The 23,590-nt window shown below is 41.9% G+C and overlaps 1 protein-coding gene across 6 annotated transcripts in view; it reads left to right on the top strand.

Annotated features, from left to right (window-relative positions):
• Positions 1-23,223, top strand: part of E2F8 (E2F transcription factor 8) — a 29,367-nt gene extending 6,144 nt beyond the window's left edge. For 4 of the 6 annotated variants that reach the window (XM_054971751.1, XM_054971752.1, XM_054971750.1 and 1 more), the window contains 9 exons: positions 4,151-4,456; positions 4,704-4,865; positions 5,177-5,314; positions 5,596-5,808; positions 7,027-7,105; positions 7,593-8,118; positions 19,101-19,233; positions 19,942-20,333; positions 22,508-23,223. In XM_054971751.1, coding sequence (XP_054827726.1) covers positions 4,151-4,456; positions 4,704-4,865; positions 5,177-5,314; positions 5,596-5,808; positions 7,027-7,105; positions 7,593-8,118; positions 19,101-19,233; positions 19,942-20,333; positions 22,508-22,687 — 2,129 coding nt within the window. In that variant the 3' untranslated portion in view covers positions 22,688-23,223. Of the gene's footprint in view, positions 1-4,150; positions 4,457-4,703; positions 4,866-5,176; positions 5,315-5,595; positions 5,809-7,026; positions 7,106-7,592; positions 8,119-17,474; positions 19,234-19,941; positions 20,334-22,507 lie in introns of those variants that run through there. The other 2 variants (XM_054971753.1, XM_054971754.1) reach the window with 2 other exon arrangements.
• Positions 23,224-23,590: the final 367 nt, after the last annotated feature.

Here is a 23,590-nt window from a genome sequence, read left to right as displayed (position 1 = left end):
TCCAGGTATTTCCTAGAGAATTAACTCAAAGCAGCTTACCCTCCTCTGGAGAGCCAGCCCCAGCAGCCCTGCTTGCACGCACTCACTCACGAAAATAAAGCAGAATGAATTTAAAGTAGTTTACCCTCCTTTGGAGAGCCAGCCCTAGTAGCCCGGCTTTTACTCACTCACTCACTCACTCACTCACTCACTCACTCACTCACTCACTCACTCACTCACTCACTCACTCACTCACTCCAAATGAAAATAAAGCAGCAGAATGAATTCAAAGCAACTTACCCTCCTCTGCAGAGCCCTCACCGCTTGCAAGCCTGGAGGATGGGCCATGCAGCCGCCCCCCCGCCCCCCCAGGTTCCTACCAGGGAATCCAGGAGGTGGTGATGGGGGGTGGGTGCTGCAGCTTCTGCTGCCTCTGCTGCTGCCTGCTGCTAAAGACACGGGCAGAGGGGAGGAAAAAGAATCACGTGGGCGGGGCCAAAACCCACATGACCTCTTTTCAGATCTACAGGAATGCCGTTCCGGTGCGTTCCCCCTCCAAATGAACCCTGGATTAAAGTATGTTGTGCTAGATCAACTAGTCTGGTTCAAAGCAAGCATGGCTGTAGACAAGTATAAAAACAGATGACAGTCACATATAGTGTTTTAAGCGTTCAAAATGGATCTCATCCTGTTCTTATGGACAAGCTTATAAGAAGGGTCAGTATTAGAATAATAAATATAATTTTTTTGTTATTTGTTAATTAAAACATTTATATCCCATCCCTTTTCTTTAAGGAATAGTCATGTAATATAGCATTTGGAAAATTCCAGTAAATTATATCAGCTGTGATGCAAAGAAATAAATATTTGTGAGTGTCAAACCACCTTTTCGCATAATTCTTCTAAAATCAGTATTGAAATTCTAGATTTGTTGTTGTTGAATTAAAAAAACTAATTGCCATTCTAAGACTAAGAATTGGTATGGCTGTCATGATATTATCTTACATGAAGAATAAACCTTGGCAAAATAATCATTTTCACTGACAAAATCTTATCTATCCAAGATAAATTAAGAAGATCCCATTTACTAAGTCTTTAACATTATTAACAAGAAATAAAGTTGGCCTCATATAAATAATAAATTTTATCTGTTAAAGAGACATCCAAATTGGTATCCTGAACTTAGGAGTATTATTGACCCTTTTAGAAATTTTAATGCATTCTGTTTTCCTTGTATTAATTTTGCATCAAGATACATTACTGAGGAAATTAATTTCAAAATCTGATATATGGATTCCAAAGGATAGAATAATGTTAATGAACTTAATTTCATTTAGTGAAATTTTATTTTTAACACACTGTCTTCCAATCCCATTATTATTTCAATAACTCTAATGGTAAATAGTTCAATAAAAATAGCAAATAATAATGTTGGCAGTGGGCAGGTCTTCCCCTGTGAAAAATGACAGTGCAATCGTGAGCTGAGTTACATGCTTCTGAGCTCATTAAAGCTTAAGATGTTGATAGAATGTAAAGCAATTGATTGTTAGTCACCAGTTTAGCTCTCTTATGGATGGCTTTAATGCAGTTAAAGTGATCCCTGAACAGCAGGATTTGAGACCACTCTGGGAACTCTGAACATTCTGGAAATTTTGTTGGTCTCTAAGGTACCACTGGACTCATCCTGCTCTTCTACTGCAGACCAACACAGCTACCCGCTTAAAGTGACCCGGAAGTTAAGAAGAAAACCTAAAGTTTTAAATAAAAATTGTCATTCAGCTCTATTGAATGCTTTCCCCACATCTAGCAGGATCAGAACCAGTTCTGCAGATTACAAAGACTGTTTTCCTTACTATCTGACAACACTGAACCTGTAGTAAATATTCCTAATCTCTCATGAAACACTACCATAATTACCTTATGGTTCTGATTTCCTAAGGATATAGGCTGCATGCAGAAATCAAAGTAAAGCTTTTATTATTCTTATAAATGAAACTTAATTTTGTCTCATTCCAAAAGGCATAAAACTGTCAGCAATAGTTAAATATTAAATATTTAAAATAATTTAAAAATTAATAAGCAGGTATGTAATGAACCTCCAAAAATTCTGGGCATTTTGTGATGTTCTGTTTTCCTTACTCAGTTGTGGGATTGAAAATAAATTCTATTTGTTCAACTAAAATTCTTTTTTAAATGAATACAATTTTTAATTCATCCCTATTATTAGAAATCTTTGTTCCTTCTTCATCAAAACCAGCAGGATCATCTTGTTTTGTTCCTTTGCTAATTTATAACCTTGTGGCCTGTCCACTTTATTATTTTTTCAGATTTCAGTGTAGTAAATGTTAACATTATTTCAATTTCATAAGTATGCTATAGATCACTTTCTGTGAACTTTCAGTTCTTTGTATATTGATTCATACAACATGTTGTCTCCTGTCATTTATCAACACAAAGACTTGGGGATCTTTCCTTCTTCCACCAACAGTCCCATCTCACCATGGGAAAGTTAATTCCAAGGGTTGTGGGACCTACATGGGCTAATAACCACACAGGTATGGAAGTTGCAGTGGGGAAGCTGAAGGTCCCTCCTCACTTCCCTCACGGCCACTTCCTGACCTGTGAGTTTATTAATCCTTATGAGTCCCATGACCCCAGGAATCAATTTTATTGAGTTTGGATGGAGCTGCCAGAGGAAAGATCTGCAACCAGCAGCAGATTCTACTGATAGATCACAGGATCCAACCCAAGGGTTACTGATGGAACAATTCCAGTTGTGTGATTTCTGAGCTAATTTTCTCTCTATTGTATTGTGATGTTAGATGTACAAAAATACCTTTCAGAGAAGCTTTGATACTAGCCCATATAATGTGTTGTATGGAAGGTGCTGGTGATCACCAGTCTCCTTGGCTTCCTGCAGCATCCATTTCTGGCTCTGGGAAAGTTTATTCCCAGGGTCATAGGACCCATGCGGAGTAATAGCCACACAGGCTGGGAAGGCTGAAGAAGAAAAGGGGTGAAATCACTCCATCTTTCTTGCATGAGCCAAGCCCCACTGATGCAAGAAGCAGGAGGGACCTGCCTTCTCCCTCTCCAATGCAGCCAATGTGTTTAGGAACACCAAGAGATAACAATTCAATAATCTTAGTATAATAATGATTGTGGCGGAGAGTGCCCTCAAGTCATAGCTGACTTAAGGCGACCCCTGGCGGAGTTTTCCCAGCAAGAGAGAAACAGAAGTGGTTTGCCATTACCTGCCTCTGCAACACTGGTCTTTGTTGGAGGTCTCCCATCCAATTACTAACTGAGGCCTACTCTGCTTAACTTCTGAGATCTGACGAGATCAGGCTCACCTGAGCTATCCAGGTCTGGGAGAGTATAATAATAGATGCATCATTATAATACATATGTTCAACTTCCATTGTTTTCAGAGATGTTAAAAAGGAAATTTCAGACTTAAAATGACATATATGTGTGTGGCTTGTTAGGACTTAAAATACAAGATTAGAAGCATTAATGTTATATTTTAGTAATGCATAAAATATCTATTCTTGATTAATTTCTAGAGGGAGTTGAATAAAATAGCTAATTTATTTCTGTCATGTTAAAAAATTGCCGTACATTGGTCAGTTATAGGAAATACAGGTTTATATGAAATTAATCTGGGAAGAGAATCAGGAATAGAGTGTGGTGTCTTACCAGGCAGGAATAACCTTTTATATGAATGTGGATTAATGATTCCATTGCTATTTTAACCTCTCCTTCAGCAAATGGCATTAACTCCTGAAACAGAAGTCACAAAAAATTATTTGATGTGTATTGGGGCATAAAGTTTCTCTAAAGTGTAAAGACAAATTTTCCTTTAAAAAATATCTCCTATCTGGATATGTCAAATATATTGAATGGACTTTCTAATTTAAATAGCAATTCTTTTTTATTTTTGCTGGAGCAGAAGCTGCATAGGTTGTTCCTAATTTCACAATAGATAAATATATGCTGATATTTAATATGAATTCTAGTAGAAATTTTATATTAACGTCTTGTCTGTTAAGAAATTAGAATCCTCTTAACTGGGTGATTTAATTCTTTAACATTAAGACTTTAAAATGTATATATTTTTCATTGTTACAATATTCTCTATAATCAAAGAAACCTTACCTTTTCCTTCTAGATGTTGAACGCAGACGCATATATGACATCATGAATGTTCTAGAAAGTCTTCATATGGTGAGCCGGCTTGCCAAAAACAGGTATGTTTGGCATGGGCGCCATAATCTTAAAAGAACACTACAGATTTTGAAAAAAGTGGCAGAGGAGAACAAATACATGCAGCAAATACAGTTGATTAAAAAAAGAGAATGTGGAGAAGAGCCTGCAAGAGATAATCAGAGGATTGACTTGATGGTGAAGCGTGATATTCCAAGCAACCATATGGATATAAGCTTTGTTGAACTTCCTGGGATGGAATTTCGAGGAGGTAATGATTTGCTGTGTTTCCAGAATTGCCTTGCATATCTCATGAAATCTGGATTTTTTTGTGTTCTAAATGCATAAAAGAAAAATGGATTCACGCCACCAAATGCAATTTTAATATGAGCCTCAGTGAAATGAATCGAAATGGCATAACAGCAGCATTTGGGCTGCACCCTAGGCAAGATGGGAATATGACTGGACTAGCTTCAACATGAAGACTTCTTTTTAAAAAATCTTTTGTCTTTGTACAGCTTCAGTAAACAGTCGTAAGGACAAGTCGTTAAGAGTGATGAGTCAGAAATTTGTGATGTTGTTCCTTATATCAATCCCTCAAGTTGTGAGTCTTGACATTGCTGCTAAAATTTTGATTGGCGAAGACCATGTTGAGAATTTAAACAAAAACAAGTTTAAAAGTAAGTAAGCAGAACTGCTGTTTGTCCTATACTGTGTTTGGTTTGAGCTTCTGCTTAAAAAAATAATATATTTGCCCACTTCTTTTTTTAATCCTTAAAATCAAAATAATCCACACTTTGGCAAACAAATACATTGCATTTTAACTATATTGAAAATATATTTAGTTGTGGGCTGTTGGTCTTGAAGAGTAAAAATGTGCACATTATCAGTTTGCTCATGAGCTCTTCTCTCAGAAAGAGAAAGAAACAGAATTTGTCTAAGTTTTACAATAGTGAGCTGCATTTTTCTTAGCCCTTTAAATATGTTTCAGCTAAAATCCGGAGACTGTATGATATTGCTAATGTTCTCAGTAGCCTTGAACTGATTGAAAAAGTTCATGTTAAAGAGAAGAAGGGCCGCAAACCAGCATTTAAATGGACAGGACCAGATGCTTTTTCAGATGTTCACGGTAGGTGTACTCTTATGTCTGCATTCTAGATCAGAATTGGTTTTGGTTATAGACTTCCCACTAACGGAAAGAACCCTCTCAGGGAAGTGCAATTTGGCCTTTTATAAATAAATAACATTTGGTTTGACAGATGTTTAGAATATTAACAACTTTAATAAAGGTGGTTATTTATTTGATTTTTTTAAATACCACTTCTCTTCCATTAAGAGCTCGAGATGGTTTACATCAAGTGGTAAGTGCTAATCGTGCACAATTTGCAGCTCATATTTCTTTATTTGTAGATACACCATCTGTACTTACACCCACTACTATTGCTCCAGCACATCTAGTGGAACAGAAATCTTCCAAAGAGCATTGCTCCAAGAACCTTTTCCCCTCAAGATGTAAACAAGGCTTCACACGGCATCCATCCTTAATAAAATTGGCAAAAACTACACAGAGTGATTGTAGAAAAATTCGTTCTGCTCCAAGCAGTCCAATCAGGAATAACACAGGTATGTACTTAAAACATAAATTATGTTCTATATTATCCTGTAGACACTTGTAAACATTGAGTGGGCATTCTGTCATGCTGAATACTATATTGTTTGTTCTTTACATTTCTGCACAGGGGTGGGGGGAGTACATGCAGGTTTGTCAGACAAAGTCTGCAATCCACAATTTTCCTGTTTCTGAGCTGTCGTTATTAAGGTTTCGTAAGGTTCTGCCAAGTAACTCAATTACTTCACTGCATGAGTCCAGGAATTGCATGAGTTAAAGCAATTTTATTGATAAGCTACTAATATCATTCCCTATTACATTCCTTGCCAGGAATGGCATTTCACTACAAGCACTTAACATGTATAGGATTCTAAGCACAGCCTAATCCCCAGAGTCCCCACCCCCTTCAGGAAACAGCTAGCTAAATTCAATAGATGAGCAGCAGGACAAAGCAGAGATGATGTGTTAGACACTCCAAGGCCATGAGGCCCAGCTTCTTAGGGGAAAGAGAAGCAGCAAAGATAACAGCAGGCTTTCACATTCCAGGCAGAGAACGGCTTCAGCTTCCAACATCAGAGTCAAACAAAATCAAACAGAACACAGGCCTTGCAGAGTACAAGCAATGCGCAGGACCTTGCAGAGTTACAACAGGAGACGTTGGCATAGCTAATCCATACATGTGCACTAAAGCCTAAGGCCAAAAGACCAAAAACAAATCCTGAATGCCACTTAAGGTGCTTTTCAGCTCTTCTACCACTGTTTCTATGCATGTGTGAAAAGTTAAAAGGGAGTTCTTAAATGCACAAGTATCAGTTTCCTGATGTGTGAAAAACAGGCAAATTTAGACGTTCCCTTATTAGGCTTCACAGTCAATTGACAGCTACACAGGAAGAGAAATCTTTTAGGTTTTTATATACATTTGGCTTAGAGGTGAGCACAACATACTCAGTCTCGGGAATCTCCAGTTGGGTAGCAAGGATGAAAAAGATCTATTTGCCACTCTTTAGAGAGCTGCTGCAAGTTCAGGGATGGGCCATAGTTCTATATGTTTATAACATCTTTGTGTAGATCAGCTTAATTGGGCCAGGGCTGTGTACGGTGTGATAGAGGCCCTCCCAGAAAGAGTGAAACAGTTAGAAAAGAGGATTCGGTGGCCATGAATAGCTCAAACCGGCTTTAAATTGTGTAAACTATATTGGTTTCAGTAAAATCCTTTATCTTTTCTCCAAAAGGTCAAATTCCATCAAGCTTTCCAAGCAAGATGGCTCAACTTGCAGCCATCTGCAAACAGCAATTAGATGAGCAATCGAGGTATGTTTATCAAAGCTGTGTGAGGCGATGCCTTCTGGGTTGCCTTTTGAATGCATGTCAAACAAGCTATTGAAATTGGACAATTCTCAGCTAGTGATTTATGCCAGAAACTGGTAACTGTTCAGATCATTATTACAGTTGATATTGCCACGAGACTGCTGCATTCCTATCTCCTCAGCAGTCCCTTTGGACTCCTGGAAAGAGAATTTCTGAGGTTGCAGGACCCCAGTGAACAGACAACTACATGGCCACGGGCTGCAATTAGCAGGCTGAATGAAACAAAAGCACTTCCTCTTTTTCCAGAAAATCCACCAGTGATTTCTACAGACAGATCACTGGATCTAAGCTACCATCTTTGGTGTAAGAGAAGTGCTTTGTAATGCTTTCATCCCTAAATTAGCAGAACCAATGCCACTGTTTCTTGTTCTTTTGTTAACAAAGCAATTTTGGATGAAAGTATTTTAACCTCATGCATTTCTTTCCTTAGGGAATTCAAAAAGACAAAACTGAAACTGGTATCCTCTCCCTTGCCATGCAGTTTGGCTTTGCCTCCTGAATCTTGTTTGAAATCTGAAACATTCTTGTTGCCTTCTTGTGTCGAGTTCCTACCTCTGACACACAGCTCAGCATCTCCACCAATACTACCTCATATCCATTCCAACGTGTCATATGCAGTATATGTGCACCCTTCCCAAATGCAGCTAGCAACAGCATGCAATCCAAGTTTCATGATGCAGCCAGTTTCCTGTGCTAATGTAGTTGGAATAAAGTACCCTGCAGAAACTAGTTCAAAACCAGCACTTGGTAAAATGCTTACTAAAGGCAGTGACATCAGCTTGGGAGAGAGTGATACGCTTGCTAAAGATGAAGGCATCAGGGTTGCCAAGAAGCAAGAAGTTTCAAAAGATGACTGTATACCAGAGAAATTTCTTAAAAGGTGTCAAGTAGTACCAGCGGATAGTCCAATTAAAAAAAGTAAAAGTGAGGAGGTAACGCTTCAGGACATGTTACAGGTAAGCAATATAAAAGTGTATTCTCTTGAAAACACTGAATGATGGAGAACAGAGGCAAATGAAATGCATGAGATCTCACTAGGGCAGTAAATCCCTAATTGTGTGTCATGACTAATTCAGTTGAGGCCAAAGCATTCAGCCACAAAAGAGGCTGCTTGCTATATCTCACTGTTTTAGTCACCCTCCACTGCAAGTAATTCTTCCCTGTCTCTGTAACCAGTGTGATTCGGAGCATTTAGGGTCTTATGCAGAGGAATTTGTCTCTGTGTGTAGTCAGCATGAGATGAGATGCTTGTAGTACAAGTTGTAAAACTGAAAACTTGACCTATTTGGAAGAAAATTTTATAGGCCTGTATCCTACCTGTTTCATGTTTTTATGATAGTTATAAGGTTGTTTTTATGTTGTTTTTCTGCATTGGAAGTTTTAATGGTTTTATTAAATTTGTCTGTAGATTAAGATCTGATTGCTGGTGGGGTTATTGGTGATGTAATTTTATTATTACTATTTAATTCACATTTTTAAATATTTTATCTTTCATTGTGAGACCCATCAAGCAGATCTTCAGAGAAGTGACATACAAATAGCCAAAATAAATAGACTTTTTCTCCTTCAGGGAGAATTTATTAAGAATCCAAACACCCAGTTGTTCATAGCTTTACATTTGGACCAAGAAGTATATGGGAGGTAATCCCTCTTCTCCTAATTCTGAGCGCTGATCACAGCCACTTCAGCAATCAGGCAGGTGGGGATGTGTTCCCTTTTTGTTTTGTGAGACTGAAAGCTCTTCCTTTCCCAAAGCCAGGCTTTCCGATCTCTGGGTTCATGTCTGAGGTGTACCCACACCCAAGTCATGAATTCCAGACTTTTATTTCTTAAATAAAAGTTAAGTTTATTAGCTTAAGATGCGTTTGCAAAAAGCATAAAGCACTTTTACACAGGCAACATACATTAAAATAAGAAAACCTTACTGTTGCTACATAATAAAACCTGCCTATCAAAAACTTGAGAGCTAGCTACCTTGGCATCTCTGTTTGGCATCTGTTGCTGCTTATTCCCCCTGTCTGTTAGAATGTGAGCCCTCGCCCATGCCTAGTTGGTTTGCTGAGGTGATAAATAGCATGCAACTTTCAGCTTCTCTCTGGTATACTTGCATCATGGTCGAGGCTTGATCAAAGAAAACTGACTGACTCAGCTGGGTGAGCTGAGAAGCCATCTTTTTCCGGACTCAGTGAATCATCCAGCAATTCAAGAGCCAATCAGGGCTAAGTTGTTAATTAGCATTTCCAACTGTGTGAAAAACTAATGTGTTTACATGGAGCCTTTCTGAAAGCAGTCTCCCAACACTGACTCTCTAGGGAGCTCAGAGACTCCACAGGTGTTACCAGTCAGCTCTGCAACCACCTATTTGAGCTAGGCCACAACCTGAAAATACTTACAGTTCTGAACCATTTTCACCAAAGATCTAGTCTCAGATTAACAACTTCCCTACAGAAAGTCTTAAATTCATCAGAAGAAAAAATAAAATTGGAGCAAGGGGCGTGAATCAGAGCAGCAGAAGCAGAGAAATCTTTTGGGAGATGATGGTGCCTTCACAGGATAGGAGACACCTGCAGCATTTACACTGCCTGCACAAAAGATATAAGCACTTCACTGCCAGGTGGGTTGATTTGAAAAGGTGATTTTAATCACCTAGAAAAATGCCAGAATATCAGATTTTTCCATTTCTTATTTAGATTATATGCACTTCTATTTAGGAACTAATTGGTTACTCTAGGTTTAAGAACATTGGGTTAGATCTGTGGATCTGAGGTGTTTTCTTCCAGTGCAAGGAGCCTGAGACGCTGCAAGAGGGTGTGCTGAATGCAGGCAGGGAAACCGACAAAGACCTAACTTGAGTCTGAAGTGTACCAAAGCCGTCCAGGGAACAAGGAAGAAATCGTAGTCCAGAAAGCTGAATCCAAAGGTCAGAGCTGAGAGAGCACTAGTACCATTAGTGCTACTAGGACCAGCTAATGAGCATTAGTGCTCATTAGCTGGTCCTCCACATGCCTGCCTCCTGAGGAGCTTGGAATACTCTGTCCCCTGTCGTCCTCCACGAATTCTTCATCCTCAGAGGAATCAGAGCCCATGATACTATCTCCCCCCCTCAGGGCCCCCTCTGGAAGCACTGGTGCAGGCTTGTGGGGGTACACATTGTGGAAGGCTCAAACTAACGCTGGGGCATGGACCTGGTCCACAGGTTCCCAAGAGTTGTCCTCAGGTCCATACCCCTTCCATTCGATCAATTATTGCAGCTGGCCTCGACGACAGTGAGAGTCGAGAATCCGGGCGAACTCATATTCCTCATGGTCATCGACCCAGATGGGAGGAGGTGTCAGCGTGGCAGGACGTAGAGGGTCCAGGGGTGGAGCCTGTAGGAGCAAGGATCGGTGAAACACAGGGTGTATCCAAAGCGTCCAAGGCAGGTCCAACTGGAAGGTTACAGGGTTGATCTGATCTATCACGGTGAAGGGTCCAATGAGTCAGGCGTCCAGTTTATATGAGGGCCTGGTACTGCGGAGGTGGCGAGTGGATAGCCATACCCAGTCTCCGACATGGATGTCCTCCCCTGGTTGCCGTGCTCGATTGGCTTTGGCCTTGTAGGCTGCCGTGGCCTGATCAAGGTGTTCTCTCAGCATGGCCTGTTGAGCCTGCAATTCCTGGGTCACGGTGTCTGCCGCAGGAACGGGATCAAGGCAGGATTTCAGGAAAGTGATGCAGATGGTAACGATAGTAGGCCTGAAAAGGTGTCTGTCGCATCGAGGAGTGTATGGCGTTTTGTATGCAAACTCCCCGAGGGCCAGTAAGGATGCCCAATTGTCTTGTTGATGGTTACAGTAACAATGAAGGTACTGCTCGAGGACTGCATTAATGCGTTCAGTCTGCCCATTGGTCTGCGGGTGATGTGCAGAGGAAAAGTGCAGTCGAATTTCCAGGAGAGATGCGGGGCCTGCTGAAACCGGGAGGTAAACTGAGTTCCGTGATCTATGATGATATGTCCATGGAGTCGGAAAATGTGTTGCAGGTACAGTAGAGATGTCTCCTGGGCAGTTGGCGTTCCAGAACAAGGAATGAAGTGTGCCATCTTCGTGAACGAGTCCACCACCACTAAGATGGAGGAATGGGGTCCTGACTTAGGCAGCTCAACAATGAAATCCATGGTGATTGTGTGCCAGGGTCCCAGCGGAGTGGGCAGGAGCTGCAACAGGCCAGCTGGCTTTCCAGGCTGGTTCTTGGACCTATGGCAGACATCACAGGTGTTGACATAAAGGGCCACATCAGCTTGGATCCAGGGCCACCAGAATTCCCGTGCGACAAGGTGCAAAGTCCTATATCTCCCGAAGTGCCCTGCTGAGCCTATATCATGGGACAGGTGGACAACCTCCCTACACAATGGACCGGCAGGCACGTAAAGGCGTCCCTGATGCAGTACCAATCCGTCTTGTACAGTGATCTCCGCCCCAGCAGGGATTTTCTTGTTGCGCACCGCTTGCTCCTGTTTCCAGGCCCAGGGATTGTGGAGTTGTTGCTGTTGGATGTGAACATCGGTGGCAGCGGCAAAAGCAGTTGATGGCAAAATGGTGGTTGGTGGGGTCGCAGGTGCCTGGTCGTGGTAGTGCTCAGGTTTTCGAGACAAAGCATCTGTTTTCCGATTCTGGGTATTAGGAATGTAGGCGATGGTGAAATTAAACTGAGAGAAGAATAGCGACTATCGGGTCTGCCGCTGGTTCAATTGTCAAGCTGTTTGCAGGTATTCCAGGTTCCGATGATTGGTCCAAATCTGCACGAGATGTTGTGCTCCTTCGAGATGGTGACGCCAGACCTCCAGAGCCACCTTGATGGCCAGTAACTCCCGCTCCCACCACCACATTAGAAGCATCAGTTTCTATGATGAATTGCAAAGCAGGGTCGGGGTGTCACAACACAGGATCAGAGGCCATGCGCTCTTTCAAGGCTTGGAATGCCTCCTGGGCGTCTTTGTCCCAGCGGAAAGGTTCCTTTAGTCATAGCAGCTGGGTCAAAGGAGCTGCCAAGGACACATATTTCTCCATGAACTGACAATAATAATTAGTGAATTCTAGGAATCATTGCAGATCTTTACGGTTCCGTGGGGGTTGTCACGTCAGGATGGCTGCCACCTTTGCTGGATCCATTTGTATGCCTTGAGGGGAAATGCGGTGGCCCAAGAAGTCGATGGTGGTCTGATGGAAAGCACACTCTCAAGCTTGGCATATAGCCGGTATTCCTAGAGACGTTGCAGTACAGTCCGAACATGGCTCATATGGTGGGCAGGATCGCAGGAGTAAAACAAGATGTCATCCAAATACACTACCACGAAGTGGTCTATCAGGTTGTGGAGTACCTCATGGATGTACCTCTGGAACATGGCTGGGGCATTACAGAGTCCAAAAGGCATGACCAGGTACTCGTACTGACCATAGCAAGTGCCAAACGCTGTCTTCCATTCATCCCCATTATGGATCCGGATAAGATTATATGCCCCCCTGAGGTCCAACTTGGTGAAAATTTGTGCCCCATTCACCCGCTCCAACAGTTCCGGGATCAATGGCAGAGGGTACCAATCCTTCACAGTAATCTTATTGAGAGCACGATAATCATTGCAGAGGCGGAGCTCCCCACAATTCTTCTTCACAAACAACACTGGTGCCGAGGTGGGCGAAGTAGAGGGTCAGATGAACCCTGAAAAAGTTGCAGCTTTTTGTCCAAAAAATCCCAGAGAGCCTGGCACTCTGGCTCAGAGAGCGAGTGTCACTGACCAACAGGCAGGGGTGCGCCTGGTTGCAAATCAATTCCACAATCAAAAGGACAGTGCAGTGGAAGTTGGTCTGCCCCCCTCTCCTTGAATACACCCTGATAATCTGCTTACGGAGCAGGGAGAGACCGGGTCTCAGCAGGCTCAGTCACTCCTAACAGGGTGCAACCTAGGTGGGGGCAGGGATCCTGAATACCAAGCTCTTGCGCTATCCAGTCTATCAGAGGATTGTGTAAAATCAGCCAGTCCATTCCCAGTACCAGTGGGAACTGGGGCATATGGGCAGTGTCCAGCCTCAGAGTCTCTTGATGTTGTCTGACACACAAAGTCAAGGGTTGGGTCTCTTTCGTGACTGGTCCAGAGCGCAGGGCTGGCTGTCAATAGCTTCCACCTGGACTGCCATGGCCTTGTCTTGTAATGACACCTGGTACTGGGTAGCAAAGGTGAGGTCCATATAAGAGCGGGAGGCCCCAGAATCCACTAGGGCATGGGTCAGGATCCAAGGCCCCCCTGGTGCTTGTAGCTGGACCGGGACTAGGATGTGCCAGGGTCCTCCGCAACCAAGTCTGTCGAGTCCCCTTGCTTGCCCCAGGTAGCCAGGGCCGAAGGCCCCTGGGGCTTGGTGTTTCCTGGTTTCTGCTGCTTTTCAGGACACGTGCTGGCAAAGTGTCCCGGCGCCCCACAATAGAGGCACAGGTTAGCTCGGCGTCTCCGGTCTTTCTCCGCTGGAGTATGGCGTGTTCTAGCAGCCCCAAGCTCCATAGGCTCCATCACGTCTTCTGGTGGACGGATCACTGGGGTTGTAGCGTTTACTGGGGGTACTGAGAGCTGGGTAGTCACCCAACCCCGGCCGCTGTTTCTAGCCTGGCATCTGTCCTCCAGGCGCCTATCTATTTGCAGGCTGAGTGTAATCAAGGCCTCCAGGGTGGCAGGCTGCTCCACCCGGGCTAACTCGTCCAGCATTTCTTCTGATAGGCCCTCCATGTATTGGTCACGTAAGGCGCCATCATTCCAGTCCAAATCCAAAGCTAGAGTCTTGAACTCCATGGTATAGGCTGCCACTGACATCCTTCCTTGCTGCAGCCATTGCAGCTGTTGGTTAGTCCTTCCCTGCTTTTGAGGGTCAGAGAAAGCAGCCTGGAACTGAGTTAGGAAGGCTGCATAGTTGTTTAACACAGGAGAGTCGGCAACCAGCAAGGGTGTGGCCCACTTAGCTGCATGGTCCTTTAACAAACTCAAGATAAAAGAGACTTTTGTTTGGTCATCAGGAAAATCTTGCTGACATACTTTCATATAGAGCTTGCACAGGGCAAGGAACAGGGAAAAGTAGGCTAGTTTCCCCCCAAACTTGTTGGGCAACATGTGCCGCTAGCTGCTGTTGCATAGCTGACAGTGCATTAGACACTTGCTGGACTTGCTGCCGCAATGCTTGATTTTCTGAAAACTGAGCGGAAACCTGACCTTGCAAGTGTTGGTTATCAGCAGCCAGACCGGCAAGAGCTGAAGCTGCGTCTCCTGTCTCCATGATAACAGAGAGGGAAGTCAGCTGCCAGTGATTTATGAGGCAGAAGTACTCTGTGCTGAATGCAGGCAGGGAAACAGACACAGACCTAACTTGAGTCCAAAGTGTACCAAAGCTGTCCAGGGAACAAGGAAGAAAATGTAGTCCAGAAAGCTGAGTCCAAAGGTCAGAGCCGAGAAAGCAGGTATAGCAGAGAGCTGGGTTGCAGTAGAGCGGGACGGGTCTTTACACAGGTGCTTCTGCAAAGAGGGAAAGGACGTCCTGGCTTAAAAGCAATCACCTCCAAGGCAATGCTGCATCCTGCTAGCACTCAAGGTCACTATGCCGCTGTTTCAGTGCCTGAATCCTCGCATTTCGTCTCCTGCCCTGTATAACGAGACGTTGTTGCACCCTACGCTGCTTATCAGGTTCAGGGGAGCTGGGCGGAGATGTTGCCCTGGTCTCAACTGCTGGCACAGGTAAGGGAACAGCCTCTGTCTCTGAGTCTGCCCTGGATTCCTCAGCCTGCTCTGGCAAGGTTTCCTGCTGTTCCACTCCCTGCTGGTCCTCCACGTGCCTGACTCCTGAGGAGCTTGGAATGCTCTGTCCCCTGTCGTCCTCCATGAAGTCTTCATCCTCAGAGGAATCAGAGCCCATGACACTGGGTCCTCTCTGGAGGAAAGCACCTCTTCCAGTACAACCTTTCATATAAATGCCTAAGACGATCACAAGTTCAGCATTAATTTATTATTTTTTACTTATTTATCTTATATCTTTCTCAATGAGACTCAAGACGGGTTACACAGTGTGAAATTAGTACTGTCAGTATCAAGGATATTTCCATAAACATTGCCATAGGGTAAATAAATACAAGTTTACAAACAGAGCATAAGCAATTCTAGGAATGACATTAAATAACATGAAGCACATGTAGTTCATAGGAGCACATATTTAAAGCAACAGAGAGTATGTAAGGCTACATAGTGGTGAGGTCTATGGTCACTAACTTATCAGTGAAGCATCTGAGTCCCCCTCCCTACAATACAGCCCTCCTAGCTGAGTAAAAATCCTTTTTGAATAATTCAGTTTTGCACCATTTGTGGAAAGCCAGGAGAGTGGGGGCTCTCCTGATCTCCTCAGGCAGAACGTTCCGCAGGGTAGGGGCCACCACAGAGAAAGCCCATGCATGGGCTGCTGTTGATTTCGCCTATGTGCAGGGTGGCATCTGCAGGAGACCCTGTTCAGATGAGCAAAGCTGCCATGGAGGAACATAGGGAGGGAAGTGCTCCCGTAAGTATGCCAGACCAAAGCCATGAAGAATTTTGTATGTAATAACTAATACATTGAACTGAGCATGGTAACTGATAGGTAGCCAATGGAGTGACTGCAGGATGGGAGTGATGTTCACGCTCCTGATAACAGTCAAGCTGCAGCATTTTGTTTCAATTGGAGTCTCCTAATTAACTTAAATAGGAGACCTATGTACAGTGCTTTACAATAGTCAAGTCTTGATGTTACCATAGCACGGATCCAGGTGGCCAGGTCAGCCATGTTGAGGTAAGAAGCCATCTAGGTTGTAGAAGGCATTTTTTGTGGCTGCCTTAAGTTGTTTTTCTAGTAGTAGCACTGGATCCAGTATAACCTCTAGGTTCTTAACCAAGTCTGTAAGGGTCAGATGAACTGCATCAAAAGTGGGGAGTACAATGTCCTTTACGATCTCTGCCTTCCCAATGAGCATCACTTCAGTCTTGTCTGGGTTCAATTTCAATTTGTTTGTTTTTAGCCATTTCACTACGGCTGTTAGGCAGTGATCCAAGATTTCTACTACATCCTGAGGGGATCTGGATAGCAAAATATAGTGTTGGATGTCATCTGCATATTGGTGACATCCGACTCCATAGCTGCAAATGAGTTCTCTTAAGGACTTTATGTAGAGGTTGAATAACATGGGAGGTAAGATTGTGCCCTGCAGAACCCCGCAAGATAGATCCCCTTCTGGAGATAGCTGATCTCCAACAGCCACCCTTTGAGTCCACTCCATGAGAAACTGATTTAAATTTTTGACATCTAATTTTTTAAATTCTTGATTTTGATACATCTTGGTTTATTCTATGTGTTTGTTTATTACGTTAAATAGTTTTGGACCAGGGCATCTGGGCTACTTGTTCCTACGTAAGCCCACTCTTTGGTTACAGGAGAGGCCCTGTTTTATGTTCCCTGGTGGTCAGAGGTGAGGTATGCAGCCTGAAGGGACAAGGCCTGCTCAGTGAGGATGAGGGCTGGGGAAGCTTCCTTCTTGCAGCAGCTCACCTGGAGTCAGGTTTCTCTAGCATTAAGCAGCGATTTTTTTGCTTAGGCTTTGGGGCATTGCCCCTTCCTCCTTTCGTTGCTCCATGATCATTTGACTTGTAATATTGACGAGCTGGATTTTGTTGGTGATTTCAAATCATGTGTTGTCAGATTTTTGTTTTTAAAGTGATCATTGTTACACACTGTCTCAGAAACAAGTTGCTCATAGGGAGTATGTATAGATAGGACTAGTATTTTTTTCTTCCGAATCACTGAGATTTTTTTAACATAGCCAAAGTAGCCATGAAACATTTTAAAGTGCTCTAACTTGCCAAAAAATATTGTACTTTTGAGTACCATTCTGGATAGGTGGAGATTAGCAGCAGCATTCTAGTTACCTTTTTTTTAACATTCATGGTGGATTTTCCTATCCTTCATTGCTGCTAGGCTGATTGCTTTTTGGATGGCTGTTCAGTCCACAGAGTAACGTGTGATCAATGGGTGGAATGATGGCTTTATTTATTTATTTATTTATTTATTTATTTATTTATTTATTTAACTTCTATCCTGCCCTCCCCATGGGAGGAGAGGGTCATCGAAGCCTTAGGTACACTAGCAAAGCTGTCCATGTTGAAATTCTTCTCTGTTTATAAAATTCTACAGTACAGTACAACATTATACATATTCCTTCTGCTCCCATGTTTCTATCTATTTATTTATTTTTCTCTTTGCCTTTGCTTCTCTGTATGTAGGACCCTCATATTTAAAGTGGCTGTGGAAAAAAAGGCTAAAAGGAAGATAAGGAGTGGTACAATTTTCTATGGGATGATATCACCATCAACAACAGTTCTGAATTTATTTTGCATAAATGAAATCAGTGAACGTCAAAATCAAGACTGCATATAAGCTTTCAATGAATATGTTATCCATCCCTGAGTTAATACAAATTTCTGTTTGACTGTATTCCCTGTGGGAGTTACACACTTGCAATGCTGTCATATTTTTATTTTACTTATTTATGTCATTTATAGTCCACCTTTCTCACTTAGACTCAAGATGGATTACATAGTGTGAGATTAGTATAGTCAATATCAAGGACATTTCAATAAAAGTGCCATAAGGTATATAAATTTAAATTTACAAAGACTAACACCAGCAAAAATCTAACTTAGAATTGAAGGAATGCTGAAACAGAGCATAAGTAATTCTAAGACTGACATTAAACAACATAGAACTACTCAGTAGGATCATATTCAATGAAACAAATAGTACATAATAGCACATACTTGAAGCAACAGATAGGAACCATAGACTTCACCACTATGTACTGTCTTTGAAGTGAAGCATCCCTTTGAAACCACCTCCCTACAGTACAGTCCTATCTGAGTAAAAAGCCCTCTTGAATTGTTCAGTTTTGCATCATTTGAGGAAAGCCAGGAGAGTGGAGGCTCTTCTGACCTCCTCAGGCAGGCCGTTCCTTAGGGTGGGGGCCGCCACAGAATGCACATGTACCAGCGGCTGTTGATTTTGCCCATATGCAGGGTGCCTTGAATGAATGAATGCTGCATTGAATTGCACTGTTCATTTGTTGAAGAACAGAGAAGAAGGGTCTTGCATGACTAAATGTGCTGCTGGAATTATATCGATACATTGTATATGGAAAATGAAAAATTAGGGCAATGGCTGAGCTATCTGATGGGGAAATTTCTTTAATAAATTTCTTCTGCCGCCAATTACAAATTTCCCTTCTACCACTTACTCAAATATAATTCAAAACACCAACCACAGTGATACAGAGAAATATTAGTTTTATTGTTACACAAATCTCAGATGCATGAGGTTCCCGGGGCTGATATGTACTGAGCTGCCTTATCCTTATGCCTAAATAATGCTAAATTGTTTACAGAACAAAATGAATCAAAAGATCAAAAGAGATTATTACAAACGGTTCACTTAGACTTCATCTTACAGAGAATAGCACCATTACTTTGAGTGGCAAGATACAATTAAAATACTTAATACAAATAAGAATCCTTTCTGACTACTTGTGGTAAGGCTGGTACGTAAACAATCCGCAATATGAAGTGTCCAAGGCTGAATGTGGAACCCTTATTCTAGATAAAAATTGCTTATAGTTACGTATTTCCAAAGTTGTGTAGCGTCATACCGACCTGCAGCATAGTAACAATCACAGCAAGAGACATAGAATGTACTCTTTAGGTGTTTTCCATAAATTTCACATGCCAGGCAAAGTTTCTTGCTCACAAAACTAAAATGGTAGGGGTCTTTATTAAAAATTCCCTAATGGTACCTTAAGAGGAAAACCATGACATTTGTCAGAAATATTTATAAATGGCATATTTTCCCATTTTTCCTAGACTTGGATTCCTTCAAGTTACCTTATACCTCTTTCTCAATGCACCCAACTTGGTAATGAGACCGCTGACTCTAACAAAGGGAAATCTGAGATGTGTTTAGCAGAAAAAAAGTCCTACAGTTCCCCAGCTGACGGTGTGTATTTATTGATTTCTGTTTAAGCTGCTTTGATTCCTATTTTTGGAGAAGACAGTTTGAAAATGTCATAAATAAAGTGTATCCCAGAGCTCATTTCAGTCTCTTGCCATCTCATTTCCTATCAGTGACAGATTCTGTTACGCTTCTGTCCTGCCCTTCCTCCAAGGAGCTCATATATAGTTCTCTCCTCACTTGTGTGGGGAAAATAGAGGTGCAGCAACTGTTTATGCCAAGATCTGCTTAGTTGTTTATTTCTGCTGGGCACTCTGCTCTTGCTTGTTATTCCTTCACGCAGCTTTTGCAGTGTTGGTTTCCCCAAAATTGCTGCTGCATCAGTAACCCCAGGAGGATGGAGTTAATCCCAGAGCCAGCCGAGTTACTTGTAGCCCATCCTTATTTAACATTAGACCTCAGTATTCTTAGTGTCTCTAACAAAACCTTCATTTTGTATCTTTAGTGCTCTTGGTGGATCTGAAATGAGCATAGGATTTGATCCTCAGATACCAGTACTTTCAGGGAGAAGTTAGGGGGATCAGCATTAAGTCTTATGCAAGTGAACATCTCTTGTAAAGCCCAGCATGTCCAAACAGCTGGTTGTTGACTGCACTAAGGGGCTTCTTCACATCTAAGCAAACTGGACATTGGAGTCTTCTTCATGGCATAGAAATTGTCCTTTTTAATGGTTTGTTCTCTCCCTTGTTGTAGGTGGCATTCCAGTGACATCTGATTTTAAAGCCGTTAATTTCCCTGCTTTTCATATAACACCTCTGAACTTAACGTTACCACCATCTTCTGTATCTACTGTTCCTGTGGTAAACCACACAGTTCCTGATTCAGAGGCCCACAGCAATCTTATGCAGGCCCCAAGTTCTTCAGTCCTGAACTTTACACTGCATCACATGGGGCAGATACCAACTATTAGGCAAATGTCTTCAGATCCAGGACTTGGATCTGCCCACATTCATCAAGGAGAAGAATGTGTTAGTTCTCTCCCTAGAAATGTGGATCTGAAGGAAGGCAAAGCTTCATTAAATGTCTTACTGGAGCATGGACATGAGTTAAATGGAAAACCTGTTTTAACAGTTCTGTCACAGCAGGTAAGAGGGCCCTTAAGTAAGTATCTTTTGATGTAGATTTTGTGTGTAGATGTTGCAAGTGATATGGAAAGTGCCAGTGTTCCTTGTTGGGTCTTAGAGATGCTCTATGCAGTTGGCAGCCTCACATGGTTGGCTACCTGATTGCCAACCCAACCTGCACTCTGAAGTAGTCCAATCAAATGTTTGAATGCTTCCCCACATAAAATATCACAAAATTAGCATGCAGATTTAAAACTAGCATGCCAGGAAGAGGTCCACACTAGAGATGGGCACGAACCGAAATACGAAACAAATTTCAGCATGAACTGGGCCAGTTCGTGGTTTGTGAACTGGCAATTCGTCAGAGCCCATTCCTGGCAAACCACCATGAACTTTAGGCTGATTTGTTTGGTTTGTCACTGCAGAATAATAATAACAACAACAACAACATTCGATTTATATACCGCCCTTCAGGACAACTTAATGCCCACTCAGAGCAGTTTACAAAGTATGCCGTTATCCCCACAACAAAACACCCTGTGAGGTGGGTGGGGCTGAGAAAGCTCCAAAGAACTGTGACTAGCCCAAGGTCACCCAGCTGCCTTCAAGTGGAGGAGTGGGGAATCAAACCTGGCTCTCTAGATTAGAGTCCTGCACTCTTAACCACTACAACAAACTGGCTCTCAGACAGGCCGGCGCCGATCAATCAGTTTCCTAGGCAACGGGATGGACTTCCTGCAGACCTGCTGACTTGCAAGTGGCATTCCGCTGGCCCGGAAGTGATGTTTTCATGAACCAAACGAACCAGTTTGTGAACTGGGGCAGGTTCGTGAAAGTTCGTGGTTTGTGGTTCGTGAAATGCGATGAACCACGTGGTTCATTTTTTTCTGGTTTGTGCCCATCTCCAGTTCACATTAAAACTTACTTTCTGAGGTTCTAGCAGGATTTGAGTCCAGTGGCACCTTAGAGACCAACAAGATTTTTCAAGAGTATAAGCTTTCGAGAGTCGTTTCTCATAGTTTCTTGTAGCACTGCAAGTGACTGCAGGTTCAGGATCGTCAGAAAAACCTCAACTCTGTAGAATGCTCAGGTGAGATACAAACAGAAAGCCAGAAACATAATTCAGTATAATGCAAGAACTATCTTTGAACACCAACTGTTCAGAATATACATTAATTTTAACAATTTTATTTGAAGCAGTCGTACCTCCTTTTTAAAACTCAATGAAGGAGCTTGAAAAAACCCAAGACTCAATCCTTTTACAACCGCCAAAGCTAATTTCATATGAACATCTTTCTCACTCATTGAAAGCAGCTTGTAACTAACTTCCTGTCACCTGAAAAAACATTTGATCTGTGAATATAATGCAGTTTTTCATTTGGCCTTTAGAGCATGGTGGAGCCTATGTGATGAGTATTTGGATATTTGTCAGGAATGCTTTAGGCTCATGCTGCATTGGGCAGGGGGTTGGACTAGAAGGTCTGTATGGCCCCTTCCAACTTGATTCTGTCATTCTATGACTGACAGTCCTGCAGCAGCTTTCAGCTTGACTCTTTTGGTTTTGCTTTGTGGGTTAGGATTGAATTTGCAGAAAGAGAAGAATTTTAATAATACTGTAATCAAAACTGAATCTTTTAATTAGCTGTTTAAAAAGTTTAAGCACCCTGTTTATTTGGAATCCATTTGCCTATAAATCTAAACAGATCAATTCATTGGGGAGTAAACCCTTCAGACATGGTCAATATTCTTTCTAGTGAGTAAAGAGGAGAACTTGGGTTTCAGGTCTATATAAATAACTGATTTATTAATCAGCTTGAAGTCGAATACACTTATTCTGGGAGGAGCTCGCAGGCAAAAGTCTACATTTGCTGAGGTGGTGTTGGTCAAATGCATGTCTGGACAATGGGTGTGTGTGGTAGGGGAGAGAAACTACATAAAGTGTGCCTCATTTCCATACCTGAGACTTGCCAACACTGTCCTCTATAGCTCTTTCACTTATTTTCCCCATCCTAATACATTCAATCTTGGAAACTAAGCTGGGCTGGTCCTGGTTAGTACTTTTCTTCCTTGGCTACCTACAGTATAGGAAGCCATGAACATTATTCCAAATTAAAGTGTGTAGTTTTCTGCCTGCTATTTCACAAGTTATTTTAACCTGATCACTCACAAGTAATATGGTTTCTATTCCTATTTAGACCACAGCTCCTATTACATCCAGAATTTCTCAGGAAGGTAATGAAAATGTCTTCTACATACCAAGCAAACCAGCCCCAGTTCCTAGCTCTAGTTCATCTGCTCCTGAATCAAATGTTGATGGAATTTCACAAGGAACCTTGTTGGATCTGCAAAGAGAACTTGATGCATCAACAGATTAATTTTGACTTGGGAGAGAGTACTGTTGATCTCTTTCAACGGGTGTAATTGCAGCTCTTGATATTTCTGGTATTATAAGCTAGATAAATATGTACCATAGAAATGATCTTGAAATGTACAGATGCCTTCATCATGCTGGAATAGCTTTTTACTTACAGTTCTACTCAATTGACTTGAGCTACTACAAAAACAAGAACATTTGTCAACATCTGTAAAAAGCTTACATAAAGAAGCATTATAAGATAATTCCGTTAAATACCTAATTTAATAGCTGTGTAGAATAAAGCTCTTGTTCATTATTTGTACAGAAATTTACTAGATGCATGAATAACATAGTGCAAATAGTAAGCATGTAATATATATTTTTAAACTGTAAAGGTGCTGGTTATTTTGTTAAAACATTTAATTCTCATGTTTTCATAAATACTGTTGTAAAATTTAAAATCTTAATCACATCTATGTAAATAAGATTAATGGTATTGATCAATTTCTTCAAATTTTAAATCTGAAATTTAATTAAATCTGAATTTAATTTTCACATATATGATTGATTGAAACAAACTAGAGCTTCTCCAGTAAAACAGCATAGTATTAAAATTGTCACATTATGGGCTTGTTTTTGACAGTGTTCAAGCCTATGTGGGATGGGCGGGTGCTGCAGCAAGAACTTGTCCTAAATAATCTCCTGCCAACTAATTCAGGCTTAACTTGGATGCCACTACCACATAGCAGTAGCAGTATAACACCTTAATAGGACCAAATCCAGATTAGGATAAATACAGAGATCAAACAAGTTGAACTTGCCCATATGAAACTTGGCTCCATTCAGACAGTGGTGGCATGGGCAAGGCACATCAAAGGATGGGTTTGTAAAGTGTGCCTTCATCCTTCTCTCAGGGCTAATT

Source organism: Eublepharis macularius, chromosome 2 (genome assembly GCF_028583425.1).
Source record: "Eublepharis macularius isolate TG4126 chromosome 2, MPM_Emac_v1.0, whole genome shotgun sequence".
Lineage (NCBI taxonomy): Eukaryota > Metazoa > Chordata > Lepidosauria > Squamata > Eublepharidae > Eublepharis > Eublepharis macularius.
This window is presented reverse-complemented; position numbering and strand designations above follow the sequence as displayed.